Source organism: Macaca fascicularis, chromosome 15, assembly GCF_037993035.2.
Source record: "Macaca fascicularis isolate 582-1 chromosome 15, T2T-MFA8v1.1".
Lineage (NCBI taxonomy): Eukaryota > Metazoa > Chordata > Mammalia > Primates > Cercopithecidae > Macaca > Macaca fascicularis.
In genome coordinates this window covers 19,263,222-19,277,184 of record NC_088389.1, presented here as the reverse complement: position 1 = coordinate 19,277,184, position 13,963 = coordinate 19,263,222, and the positions used below count along the sequence as shown (strand labels likewise).

Genomic DNA, 13,963 nt, shown 5'->3' with positions numbered 1-13,963 from the left:
ATATCCTGATGAGGCGTGACAGAGAGGAGAGGGGGAGGGGCAGCCGTAGGGCAGAGCCCTGGGCTGGGCAAGGGATACCCAGCGGCTGCTCCAGGTCCTGCTGCTGACCTGTTGTGCAAGGCCCTCTCTCTCTCGGCTGCCATTTCCCTGTCTGAGCATGAGACAGGAGCCATAAAGCATGATAGGAAAGAGACGGTGATTCATGATATCTCCCCAGCCGAATGTTGGGAAAGAGACGTGGATTGATATGAATTTGGGTTCTACTCCTGGTTCTACCTTTGAACAGCTGGGTGGCCTTGGGCAAGTCACTTCCCCCCTCTAAACTGCAGCTTCTCCATCTGTAAAATGAGGGTGAAAGTTGTCCATACGTGGTGTTAGTTCGGGCCACCAGAGGCAGGCTCTGAAGCCAGAGATTCATGTGCAAGTGATTTAATTTGAAAATACTCCTGGGCTGGACGTGATGGCTCATCCCTATAATCCCAGTGCTTTGGGAGGCTGAGGCAGGAGGATCACTTGAGGCCAAGGTGGGAAGATCATTGTTCAAGACCAGCTGGAATAACATAGTAAGATCCCATCTCTACAAAACATAAAAAACTTAGCTAGGCAGGATGGTGCACACCTGTACTCCTAGCTACTCCAGAGGCTGAGGTGGGAGGATTGCTTGAGCTCAGCAGTTCGAGGCTGCAGTGAGCTATGATCGTGCCACTGCACTCTTTCCTGGGTGACAGAGTCTCTGAAGAACAAATAAACAAAAAAAGAAAATACTCCCCAGAGAAACTGGAAATGAAGTGAGAGAAGCAAGGTGGGGAGAGGAGGGCATCCAAGTGAGGGTGTGGTCTTGGGAAAAGTGCCAGCCTCAGTCACATCCCCAGAGGAACTCTGGAGTGGGTACAACCGCTCAGTTCGTCCCCACTGGGGCGAGTGAGTTGGGATTATAGATGTCCATGTCAGTAGGTCATTGCCTCAAGGCAGCTGCAAGAGGATGTATACTCTCTGGCACTTTGGGGACAAAGCAACTCTAAAGAGAGTCACAGATGCAGGCACACGGAAGCCAGGGACGGGCACAAAAACTGGTAAGAGGGATCTCAGAAGATCTGGACAAACTCCTCCAGTGCCCACTACACACCTCATGAGGTTGTTACAATGATTAATTGGTATAACTCCTTAAAGCCCTTAGCACAGCACCTGGCACATGGTAAGGGCTCAGAAGATGGAACCTGTGGCTTTTCTTGTGATTATTAGCAGGCTGGGGCTGGTGAGTGCCCAGGGCCCATGCCAGTCACTCTGAGGCTATGGGGTTCTGGAGTTCTCTTTTATTTTAATCATTATTATTATTATTATTATTATTATTTTGGAAGAGTGCCTCACTCTGTCGCCCAGGCTGGAGTGCAGTGGCATGATCTCAGCTCACTGCAACCCCCATCTCCCGGGTTCAAGCGATTCTCCTACCTCAGCCTCCCAAGTAGCTGGGACTACAGGTGCACACCACCATGCCTGGCTAATTTTTGTGTTTTTAGTAGAGATGGTGTTTCACCATGTTGGCCAGACTGGTCTTGAACTTCTGACCTCAGATGATCCACCCGCCTTGGCCTCCCAAAGTGCTTGAATTACAGGCGTAAGCCACAGCGCCTGGCCCAGGTTCTGGAGTTCTTCATTGCAGCAGGGCTCCTTTTACCCTCTGTGCCTGGCTGGCCACGTGCTGCACTCTTTGCCTAACCATCCCCCTTCCCTGGGCAGCTGCAGTCCATGGTGGATCTCCTGGAGGGCACGCTGTACAGCATGGACCTGATGAAGGTGCACGCCTACGTCCACAAGGTGGCCTCCCAGATGAACACACTGGAAGAGGTAAGGGCGGGGCTGCTGCCAGAGGCCAGGCTGGTGTGATGCTGGGGGCCGAGGGCACTGTCCGAAGGGGCCCGGGCAATCCAGGCTTCACCCTGGTGACCATGGGAAGCCACACTCCAGCCAGGAGTTGGGGGAGGGAAATGCTGGCCACAGGGTCCAGCCTCTGGGGAAGAGGTCTAACTGGCTCAAGGGCCTACAGGAAGCTGAAGTCTGAGTGGAGAAACCGAGGCACCTGCTGGTTGTATCAAACGGGTTCAGAGGGAGCTGGAGCTTGCAGTTGCCCGCAGCGTACCAAGATCAGGACCCACAACTCTGGGTATACCATTCACACGAGATTCCTTGGTGGCTGGGCATGGTGGCTCAGTGTCCTGGCGCAGTGCCTCACACCTGTAATCCCAGCACTTTGGGAGGGCGAGGCAGTCGGATCACTTGAGGCCAGAAGTTTGAGACCAGCTTGGTCAATATGATGAAACCCCATCTCTACTAAAAATACAAAAATTAGGCATGGTGATGCATGCCTGTAATCCCAGCTACTCAGTAGGCTGAGGCAGGAGAATCACTCAAACCTGGGAGGCGGAGGTTGCAGTGAACCGAGATCGTGCCACAGCCTGGACGACAGAGCAAGACAGTCTCAAAATAAAAAATAAGATACCTTGTCGGAGTGCCCCCTGGGTTGGTAAAACATGGCGGGACTGACCGAGCCCACTGGGCTAGTGCCCAGCTGCTATGGAGGCAGAGGTGCTACGTGTCCTGTCCTGGTCAGGGTGAAAGTGCTATAGGACTGGGCAGGGGACCAGGACTGCCCCTGGGGACAAGGACAGAGTTGGGCGAGCATGGGGGTCTGAGCTGCAGGTTCGAGGTTTGTATCTCTGCTGGCACAGCGTCACCTCCGCCTGTTTCCTGCATCCGGCCTCTGCTGGGCCACTGGGAGTCTGGGGACATACAGCTGCCAGGAGCGGGCGTGGGGGCTTCCTTTCCCAACTTCCTTTACAGAGGGAGGGGGCACCTGGGCATCCTGTGCCCCAGGGTGGGAGATTAACCCCTTCCTCACCCCAAAGTTGGGATGACAGTGGCTTTAAGTATTCAAAAAGTGTTTGGTATGTACCTACTGTTGGCCAAGCCCCTGGCAGCAGGGGAGAAAGCTGACACTTGGTGAATTTCTTCTGTGTCCCGGGATTTCCTGTGCAGCTAGTACATTCCAGGCCCTCCCGTTGCTGGCTCTGAAGTTATTCTCCTTTGATCTTTCCTCTTGTAACCTCAGGAAATGTTAACCCACTTCATGTAACTCTGAGCCAGACGATCAGGAGGGTATATCTGCTAGGCCTGGAACAAACCAGAGATGGTTTCCACAGCCACAGAAAAATGACTTTTTAATTATCTTCTGTTTTGCATTATCTGTGCTTTGCTTCTGTTAACCATGGTTTACTAAGTGATAACCTTATGGAAAAATTAAAAGCAAAAAGCTTTTGTTCACTCTGGGAGGAGGTGGGGAGAGAACAGCTGGCTCCCTCTGCCAAAGGGAAGAACCTCCTAGGGGGTCAGCAGCAACTTGGGGTCTCAGCTTCCCTCTGCTCTCTTCCCTGACACCAGTAGTTCTCAACTAGGGGTGATTTTACCCCAAGGGGAAAACTGGCAATAGCTGGAGACATTTTTGGTTGTTACAACTTAAGTGGGGGACAGGATGAGTGCTACTGGGCTTCTACTGGTTAGAGGCCAGAGATTTGGCTAAATACCCTGCAATACACAAGATAGTCCCCAAAAGCAAACAGCTATCTGGCAAACGTCAATAGCGATGAGGTTGAGAAAATCTGTCATACGCTTTGACTTCTGTCATCCCTGGGATCCAGTTTTTTGTTGTTGTTGTTGTTTTTGTTTTGGAGACAGGGTCTCGCTCTGTAGGCCAGCCTCAATGTCCCAGGATCAACTGATCCTCCCACCACAGCCTCCCAAGTACCTGGGACTGTAGGTACACACCACCACACCCAGCTCATCTTTTGTGTTTTTTGTAGAGATGGGGTTTTACCATGTTGCTCATGCTGGTCTTAAATTCCTGGGCTCAAGCCTTCCTCCTGCCTTGGCCTCCCAAGGTGCTGGGATTACAGGCATGAGTCACTGCACCTGGCCCCTGGAATCTAGTTTAAAATGCACTTTCGTATTCCATAGCCTTTCTGGTCCTCACAGTGACCCTGCCATTTAGTTGTTATGATGATGACATAATAGCCCATTTTACAGGCAGGGAAACTGAGGCTCGGAGAAGTAGTTATTAGCCCAAAGTTACCCAGCCAGGAAGTAGAAAGCAAAGATTTGAACCCAAGGGTATCTGACTCCTGCCTGTTGCCTCTTGGTCCCTGAACCTGAGTCACCCAGGGCTGATTGGACATCAGTCACTTTTAGGTTATCTTTTCCTCTGTAACAATTTCTACAAATGAAATTGTGGACCCATAATTCTATTGTTCCGTGGCTTCTCAGCAAACTGGTGTTTTCTGCCTCTGACTTCGTGTCTCCTGCTTTAGCTGAAAAGTAGACTCAGACGAAAGAATCCCAGGTCTACTAGAGCTTTGGGGAACTGAGACTGATACCTGCCAGGCCCCCCAGGTTTCCAAGTCCTCTATAGTGAACAAGGCCAGCTTGGGCGACAGCCCAGCAAAGGAGATCCCTAGATAGCGGGAGGTTTACAGAGCGAGGAGCATTGCGGTTCTAAGCAGTCTGTCTGCTCCTGGCAGGATTCACAACCAGGAGTAGATCCAGGAGCTGGTGTGGGAGCTGCTAAAAGTGGGCAGGGAGCCAGAGTCCCAGCAAGGGGAGATGAGGCAGGGAAGGAGAACAGGTCTGGGAGTAAAGACAGGACTCAGTGCAGGGAGAGGAGCCGGTACGGCCCAGGAGAGAAGTTGGAGACTTGGAGGGGGCAGAGATTCACCCTCAGCAAAACCCCAAAGGGTTTTACTCCATCTACATTGTTTGAAGATTTTACAAGCAGAAGGTATTTATGTATTATGTATACAATTTTAAAGTAAATTTAAAGTAGCAAAAGATCGGAAGCAACTTGAGTAACCATCCATAATGGGCAGGGGGTGGTGGCTCACGCCTGTAATCCCAGCACTTTGCAAGGCTGTGGTGAGTGGATCACTTGAGGTCAGCAGTTCAAGACCAGCCTGCCCAACATGGCAAAACCCCGTCTCTACTAAAAATACAAAAATTAGCCAGGTGTGGAGGCACGCGCCTGTAGTTCCAGCTACCCAGGAGGCTAGGCAGGAGAATCACTTGAGCCCGGGAGTAAGAGGTTGTTGCAGTGAGCCGAGATGGCACCACTGCCCTCCAGCCTGGGCAACAGGGTGAGACTCCGTCTCAAAAAAAAAAAAAAGTAACTATCAATAAGGGACTGGGTGGCCAGGTGCAGTGGCTCACACCTGTAATACCAGTGCTTTAGGAGGCCAAGGCAGGCAGATCACTTCAGGCCAGGAGTTCAAGACCAGCCTGGCCAACATGATGAAACCCTGTCTCTATTAAAAAAAAAAAAAAATAGCTGGGCATGTGGTGGGTGCCTGTAGTCCCAGCTACTCAAAAAAAAAAAAAAAAAGAAAAAGAAAAAAATAAGGGACTGGGTAAATAAATTGTGACCTCTCAAGCAATGGCATACTGTGTGGCCATGAGAAGGAACAGAGCACAATATATGCAGATATGCATCAGTTCCCAAAATAGGCCGTTCAGTAAAAAAGCAAAGTGGTAAAAATATGTGTGTATGTATACATGTGTTCCTCTGAATACACAGACTCTCTTTAGAAGGATACACAAGGAACCTATAAAAACTGTCAGCACTGAGAAATAAAGGTGGGAGGGTGACATTTTTATAGCCATTTATATCTTGTAAATTTAGTACCATGCACACGTATTTTTTTATTCCTTCACTTTTTAAATTCAAAAAGTTCATAAATACAGGGTCTCTTGGGGCCTATTTTTCCTGCCCATGCTTACTGGGACTGCCCCCAGCCCATTCAGGGTACTGGATAGCAAAGCCTAATGACCGAAGCTGGGGTGTCCCTCCAGGCTGGGGGTTCAGAGGAAGCTGGCCCAGGAAAGACCTCCAATCCTGCCCCCTCCACAGAGCATCAAGGCCAACCTGAGCCGGGAGAACGAGGTGGTGAAGGAGAGCATGCGCCACCTCAGCGAGCAGTTGAGGCACTATGAGAATCACTCCGCCATCATGCTGGGCATCAAGAAGGAGCTGTCCCGCCTGGGCCTCCAGCTGCTTCAGAAGGATGCCGCCGCCACCCCCACCACCCCTGCCACGGGCACTGGTAGCAAGGCCCAGGTGAGGCCCCAGCTCTGATCACAGGGCGGGAGCTGGCTGAGCTTGGGAGCTCAGTGTGCCAGGACGTTGGCCCTGAGGGCCAGCTTGGTGGGGGTTTGGGGTTGTAAGATGGGGTTGAGGGCTGGCACAGCTAGAGAGTCCCTGGCAGGGTGAGGTGCAGGGGGTACCTGCTGTACAGCAAACACAGTCAGCACAGGGAATGGGGATAGGCCTGGGGATCCTGCCAAGGAGGCTGGTCCCTAAGCCAGGTGTTTGGCAACCTTCTCATTCCCAAGTTTGAAACTAGTGGGGACAAGCTTGTGGAGGCGGTGCCCCCTGCCTAGCCCTCAGAGACCAGGTTGGCTGCAGCAAAACTGCTTCTAGCCTCCCCTGCTGTGGCTGGGCCCTTGGCTGGGTTGAGCCTGCTCAGAGGGAGATGGGCAATGCCTCAGGGACCCCTGCAGACTGATACCCATTCATCTAACCCACCCTGGGGTAGAGAACTCCAGTGCACCCAGGCACTCCACCTCCAAGCTCAGAGCACACAGTGAGCAGAGCCACTGGTTCTGTCACTAGGCAGAGTCACCTGTGACAGATAACCTGCGTGCAAATGTGATAAACATCCTCTCTGTAGGCAGACGAACTGCAAAGCTGGTTCTCCCTCTGAGCAGATCGATTAGAAAGAACAACTACTTTTGGGTGAGCCAGTTGCACAGAGGCTCCAGCCTTTGCTGGGTATGTGGCTTGGCGAATGGAGCGCAGACTGGATTCAATCCCTTTCGGGCTGCTCTGGCCAGTCACCCTTGGGCAAGACACAAGCCACACCGTTATTCACGCTGGCCTTGTGTTTCGGTGAGTGACTGAAGAAGGGAGCTGACATTTGTGAAATTCCTACCTTAAAACTTGACTTTCTCACAGACATTGTCAGTGAATCCCATCGTCACCTGGGAGGAGGGGTGACACTGCCCATTTGGCAGATGAGGCACGGAGAGAGGTCACATGGAGAGGCGGTGGCGGAGCTGGGACTGGCAGCTAGGTCTGCGTGACTGCCAAGCCCACCCTCTTCCTCTCTTCCTCTCCACATCTCGGTCTCCTTTGCTGACACTGTGATAATGGGGCCATTTGTGTCTGCAACTGGGACCGCCTAGGTGCCGATAAAGCGGCTAGGAAGCCTGGGCCTTGGCCCCCAGCTGGCTTCCTGCTCATTCCCGTGCCAATTCCGCAGGCGAGAATGAAGCGTGTTTTGGCAATGGTGCAGAAGGGACCCGGCTACTGTACTTGCCGTATCTGCTGGAGTTTCTGCCTAACAATGAGTGATGTCACAGGCCCTGTGTTCTTGTGCCAAGCCAGCATCAGAGGCATTTAAATAGGAAGTGAAAATAACAAAGCACAAAACGTTAGAAATGGCATATCCTAGAGGTTGGGTGACCAACCCTGTCCCAGTTTGCCTGGGACTGAGGGTTTTTCCAGGATGCAGCACTTTTAGTGCTAAAACTAGGAATGTTCCAGGCACTCTGGGATGAGTTGGTCACCTTGCCTAGGTGCCTAAGAACTTCTCCCCTGCCCACATACTAAGACCACTGAGGAAGAGAGACAAGGCTGGGAAGGTGAACAGGTAGAGGAGGCTGCCTCCCGGGGAGCTGGTCCTTCTGGCCTGCCCCCCAGGGGGAGTGGACAGGAGTTGGAAGTGGGACAGGAATCTAACCTATCAGGTTGGACTTCCAGCCTGCAAGGGAACTAAAGAGCCGGGTGAGGAAACTGAGGCAAACCAGTCATGGATGTAGCCACCATGGTGGGGTAAAGGAAAGCTGTGACTTCATGAGCGCTTGGGACATAGGGCCTGTGGCAACACGGCCACCTCCAGCCCCCACGTTCTGAGCTCCCAGGACTCCCCATAACATTTCTTCTACTGTCCTTCAAGTCTGAGACTTCTCTTCCCTTCCAGGACACAGCTGGAGGAAAAGGCAAGGACATCAGCAAGTATGGCAGTGTGCAGAAGAGCTTTGCAGACAGAGGCCTCCCAAAACCTCCCAAGGAGAAGCTGCTGCAGGTGGAGAAGCTGAGGAAGGAGAGCAGCAAGGGCAGGTTCCTCCAGCCCACAGCCAAGCCCCGCGCCCTGGCCCAACAGCAGGCTGTGATCCGGGGCTTCACCTACTACAAGGCGGGCAAGCAGGAGGTGACCGAGGCGGTGGCAGGTGAGTAGGAGGGGAATGGGGACCCTGGGGAGTCGGGGATGGATGCCTCCTAGGAATCCCCTCATCTTCTCTGCAGTCGGACCACCCCAGATTCAGTTACACCCATTGATTACCTGTTGGGTGCTCTCTGCTCATCCACATAGGGGGATAACACCCCACTCAGGGGGTCACTGGGATGAAATAGCAAAACCAACCTGCAGGGCCACTCGGTAGCTTTCCAGTATTTACAGCTGTCTTCACCTTTGCTGAACTTTTCTTTGTGCATTTGAAGATGTGCCGAAGGTCCACTCTGACCAGGTGACGGGGAATGGTAGAGACACAGTCCCTGTCCCCACACATCTCATAGTCTAGTGAGAAAAAAATACCTATGACCAGGCAGCTGCCACAGTGGGGGGCAGGAGAATACCGGGCTCCTGAGAAGTGACAAGGGCTTTGGGGGCATCTCTCATTTCCTCTCCATCTCCTCCGTCTTCTTATATCCCCAAGGAAGAGCCCGCAGATTCTTGTATTTTTCCTGCAGCTCTCTGCTGGATCACGGAGAAAGGTGACAAAGTAATTGGCAAACAAGAGACACAAGTTTCAAGATACCCCAAATTTCTGATCCATCTCTACCGGTTGTGGTTCCTGATTTCCCCACTAAGACCCTCCCCAGATGGCTGCTCTCTTCTGATGTCCCAGAGGGGCGTCCCAAACCTGCTCCTCCCCTTCCTGGGTCCTGCTGACCACCTCCTCCTGCAAAGCCCTCCTTCCAGCCCATGTGCAAGGGGCGCACAGACGTGAAACAGTCAGGGACCAGGCTCCTTTGAGAGCCTTCTTGTTTCCTGGCCTCTCAGGACTCAGGGGCCTCTTCCCCCTGGTCCCAGCTGCTGGCCCAAGCCCTGCCAGCTTGGTCTGGACATGGCACAGAGCCTCTGACCTCTGGCTGGGACGCTGCCTAAGAACAGCTGCAGGCATCTGACTCTGCCAGCAAGGCCTGTGGGAACAGGCGCCCTGTCCTGGCAGGCTGCTGAGGCCAGGCCTCCCTGTGGTCCTCCTCAACCAGAGGGATGACCCCCATCCCCACCAGGGCCCAGTCTGCCCACAGCAGGGCCTGTGCAAAGAGGAAGCCCAAAATGGAGAAAAAAAGAAGTCAGGTTATTGTCCTCAAGTCAAGGGGTCTCTGAGCTCCTCCCCAAGCTGACCAGGCGGTCCCCTGGGCACCAGACCGTCATAGTAATAACAGCACCATTCCTTTGTCTCCCTGGTGTCACAAATTTTTTTTTTTTTTTGAGACGGAATTTCGCTCTTGTCACCTAGACTGAGTGCAATGGTGCAATCTCAGCTCACTGAACCCTCCGCCTCCCAGATTCAAGCAATTATCTTGCCTCAGCCTCCCAAGTAGCTGGGATTACAGGCACGTGCCACCATGCCCAACTAATTTTTGTATTTTTAGTAGAGACTGGGTTTCCTCATGTTGGCGAAGCTGGTCTCGAACTCCTGGTCTAAGGTGATCTGCCCGCCTCGGCCTCCCAAAGTGCTGGGATTACAGGAGTGAGCCAGCCGTACCCGGCTGGTGTCACAAAAGCATTTCCCTAAACCCTTCCTTCCCTTCCTTCCTTCCTTTCTCCCTTCCTTCCTTTCTTCCTTCCTTCCTTCCTTTTTTCTTTTGAGACAGGGTCTCACTCTGTCACCCAGGTTGGAGTGTAGTGGCATGATCATGACTCACTAAAGCCTTGACCTCCTGGGCTCAAGTGATCTTCCCTTCTCAACCTCCCTAATAACTGGGACTACAGGCGCCCATCACCACACCTGGCTAATTTTTTCTATTTTTTAGTAGAGACTGTTTTGCCACGTTGGCCAGGCTGGTCTTGAACTGCTGGGCTCAAGCGATCTGCCTGCCTCAGCCTCCCAAAGTGCTGGGATTACAGGCACCAGCCACTGGATCCAACCCTCTAAGCACTTTCGTTCATGCCATCACATTTGATTCTGGCAGCAGCTGCATTTTCCATGGCAGAGTGAAAGGAGAAGGCCTGTAAAATGGGAACAAGAGCTTCTCTCTAGAATTGAATCTAGCAAATGACAGAACTGGTACAAAGTGCTTGATGCATAGGAAGGAAAGCGATCTCCTTTTTGGTACCTCGTATTTGCTGGAATCTGTGCAAATGTTTCTGTACATTTTTCTGTAGTCACCACCACAGTCCAGCATGGTGGGCTCATGACTCTCAGTTCACAGAGGTGGCCCAGGAAGGCAGGGGGACTTGGCTGAGGCCACCTGGCTGGGTTTAGAGCCGTGACTGTGAAGTCCTCCCTGCCTCCCACTTTGAGACCTTTCGACCACTTGAGGTGTAGGGAGGCCCTGAGGAGGCCCCCCCTCCACTCCCTGGGGCCCCTGAGATGGGGGACCAGCAGACCTGAGGGAGACCCACATGGCAGCAGGTGGTGCTGGGATGTGAGCATGGGGTCTTCTCTCTGCAGACAACGCCCTCCAGGGCACTTCCTGGCTGGAGCAACTGCCGCCCAAGGTAGAGGGCAGGTCCAACTCCGCAGAGCAGGATGAGGCTGAGCCCAGGTCTTCAGAGGGAGTGGACCTGGCTCCTGGCACCCCCACCTCAGTCCCTGCCACCACCACCACCACCGCTCTGACCACCCCAACCCCCACCACCAGTCTCCTGCCCACCGAGCCACCTTCAGGTCCAGAAGTCTCCAGCCAAGGTGAGTGAGCCTCACAGGGGTCAGCACATTGTAGCCTGTGCCCGAACCAGCCCACAGCCTGTTTCTGTGAAACCCTCAAGGTAAGAAATGCTTTTTACAGCTGGGCACGGTGGCTCACTCCTGTAATACCAGCACTTTGGGAGGCCAAGGCGGACGAATCACCTGAGGTCAGGAGCTCAAGACCAGCCTGGCCAACATGGAAAAAACCCCTCTCTACTAAAAATAAAAAAGTTAGCCAGGTGTAGTGGCGGGTGCCTGTAATCCCAGCTACTTGGGAGGCTGAGGCAGAAGACTCGCTTGAACCCAGGAGGCAGAGGTTGCAGTGAGCTGAGATTATGTCACTGCACTCCAGCCTGGGAGGCAGAGCTTTCTTTTTTTCTTTTTGAGACAGATTCTCACTCTGTCACCCAGGCTGCAGTGCAATGGTGAGATCTTGGCTCATTGCAACCTCCATCCCCCGGGTTCAAACAATTCTCCTGCCTCAGCCTCCCGAGTAGCTGGGATTACAGATGCCTGCCACCACACCTGGCTAATTTTTGTATTTTCAGTAGAGACAGGGTTTCACTATGTTGACCAGGCTGGCCTCTAACTCCTGACATCAGGTGATCCTCCCATCTCAGCCTCCCAAAGTGCTGGGATTACAGACATGAGCCACCACACCCAGCCCAGGTAGTATTTTCAACAAATTCTTCTTAAAATGTCACCTAGAATGCCATCATTAAATCCAGCAACTATTTTTATTTCTTTATTTCCTGTGTCCAATCGTTGGCCCTGTTTTGATGTCAGCACGTATAGTTTTGCTTTGTGTCTCATGGTAGAAATCTTCCTCGTTAAGTCATTGATCCCATCCTTCCGAAGGGATCTTGGCTCTCTGTGGTGACAGTCCTTCAAACCCTGTCCTGCTTTGGTCCAAGGTCATTCCACTTCTAGGAATTTTTCCTGAAGGATCCACCAGCAGTGAGAACAACAGCTGCAGCTTAAGTAGTTGCATCATGGCATCATTTCTAATGTCAGAAAACTGGAAATAACCCGAATGGCTGACATGGGGAGGACTGGTCAGATAAATTCAGGGCACAGCTGTCCACCGGCCTGGCAGACCTTGAAATCACATCATTAAAAGGCTATTTAATGATGAGAGAAATTGCTTAACGGAGGCTAAAAACAGGATACATAAAACTGTATACTCGGCCGGGCGCGGTGGCTCAAGCCTGTAATCCCAGCACTTTGGGAGGCCGAGACGGGCGGATCACGAGGTCAGGAGATCGAGACCATCCTGGCTAACACGGTGAAACCCCATCTCTACTAAAAAAAAATACAAAAAACTAGCCGGGCGAGGTGGCGGGCGCCTGTAGTCCCAGCTACTCGGGAGACTGAGGCAGGAGAATGGCGTGAACCCGGGAGGCGGAGCTTGCAGTGAGCTGAGATCCGGCCACTGCACTCCAGCCTGGGCGACAGAGCGAGACTCCGTCTCAAAAAAAAAAAAAAAAAAAAAAAAAAAAAACTGTATACTCAGTTTTTTAATGTATGTCTGCATGACTGTACATGCAAAGAAAAAAGAAAAGGAAGGAAATGCCACATGCTTAAATTTTGCTTTGCATGGGAGAAGGGTGGGAGGGGGTAAGGGATAAAAGACTACATACTGGCTACAGTGTATATACTGCTCAGGTGACGGATACATTAAAATCTCAGAGATCACCATTAAGGAACTCACCCATGTAACCAAAAACCACCTGTTCCCCAAAAACTATTGAAATAAAATATTATTATTATTGTTGTTGTTTTATTTTTTGGGGGGTTTTTTTGAGACGGAGTCTGACTCTGTCGTCCAGGCTGGAGTGCAGTAGCGTGATCTCTGCTCACTGCAACCTCTGCCTCCTGAGTTCAAGAGATTTTTCTGCCTTAGCCTCCCGAGCAGATGGGATTTCAGGCACACACCACCATGCCTGGCTAATTTTTCTATTTTTAGTAGAGACAGTGTTTCGCCATATTGACCAGGCTGGTCCTGAACTCCTGACCTCAAGTGATCTGTGAAATAAAATTTTTAAAAAGAGAATAAAAGAACAGAAAAAAAATTTTCTTTGGATAATGGCAGTTTTTAGTTTTATTTTATTTTATTTTATTTTATTTTTTTTTATTTTTTTTTTTTTTTGAGACGGAGTCTGGCTCTGTCGCCCAGGCTGGAGTGCAGTGGCCGGATCTCAGCTCACTGCAAGCTCTGCCTCCTAGGTTCACGCCATTCTCCTACCTCAGCCTCCCGAGTAGCTGGGACTACAGGCACCCACCACCTCGCCCGGCTAGTTTTTTGTACTTTTTGGTAGAGACGGGGTTTCACCGTGTTAGCCAGGATGGGCTCGATCTCCTGACCTTGTGATCCGCCCGTCTCGGCCTCCCAAAGTGCTGGGATTACAGGCTTGAGCCACCGCGCCCAGCCTATTTTATTTTATTTTATAGGAGTGTAAATTTTATTTTTAAAAAAGTAAAATAAAAAAGAAAAACCAAAAAAGAAAAAAAGTTAATTTTTTTATTGACAAAAATTGTATGTATTCATTTGTTTGGCATACTGCAGAAAGAACAATTTTTTTAATGTATGTATTTATAATGTACAACATAATGCTTTGATATGTGTACACACTGTGAAACGGCTAAATCAAGCTAATTAGTATATATATTACTTCACATTACTTATCTTTTTTTTGTGGCAAGAACACTTAAAATCTGCTCTCTTAGCAATATTCAAGTATACAATATGTTGAACTTATTCCTGTTGTCTAAATGAAACTTTGAATGCTTTAAACAACATCTCCTCAATCCCCCCATCCATTAGTAACCACTATTCTACTCTCTGCTTTTATGAGTTTGACTTTTTTTTTTTTAATTTTTAATGTTTGTTTTTATTTATTTATTTATTTTTGAGATGGAATCTCACTCTGTTGCCCAGGCTGGA

General features: G+C 50.9%; 1 protein-coding gene across 2 annotated transcripts in view; it reads left to right on the top strand.

Annotated features, from left to right (window-relative positions):
- OLFML2A (olfactomedin like 2A) overlaps positions 1-13,963 on the top strand; it is a 38,168-nt gene that overhangs the window by 15,957 nt on the left and 8,248 nt on the right. For both annotated transcript variants that reach the window (XM_065530081.1, XM_045373806.2), the window contains exons 3-6: positions 1,738-1,845; positions 5,948-6,154; positions 8,079-8,328; positions 10,783-11,019. In XM_065530081.1, coding sequence (XP_065386153.1) covers positions 1,738-1,845; positions 5,948-6,154; positions 8,079-8,328; positions 10,783-11,019 — 802 coding nt within the window. The remainder of the gene's footprint in view (positions 1-1,737; positions 1,846-5,947; positions 6,155-8,078; positions 8,329-10,782; positions 11,020-13,963) is intronic.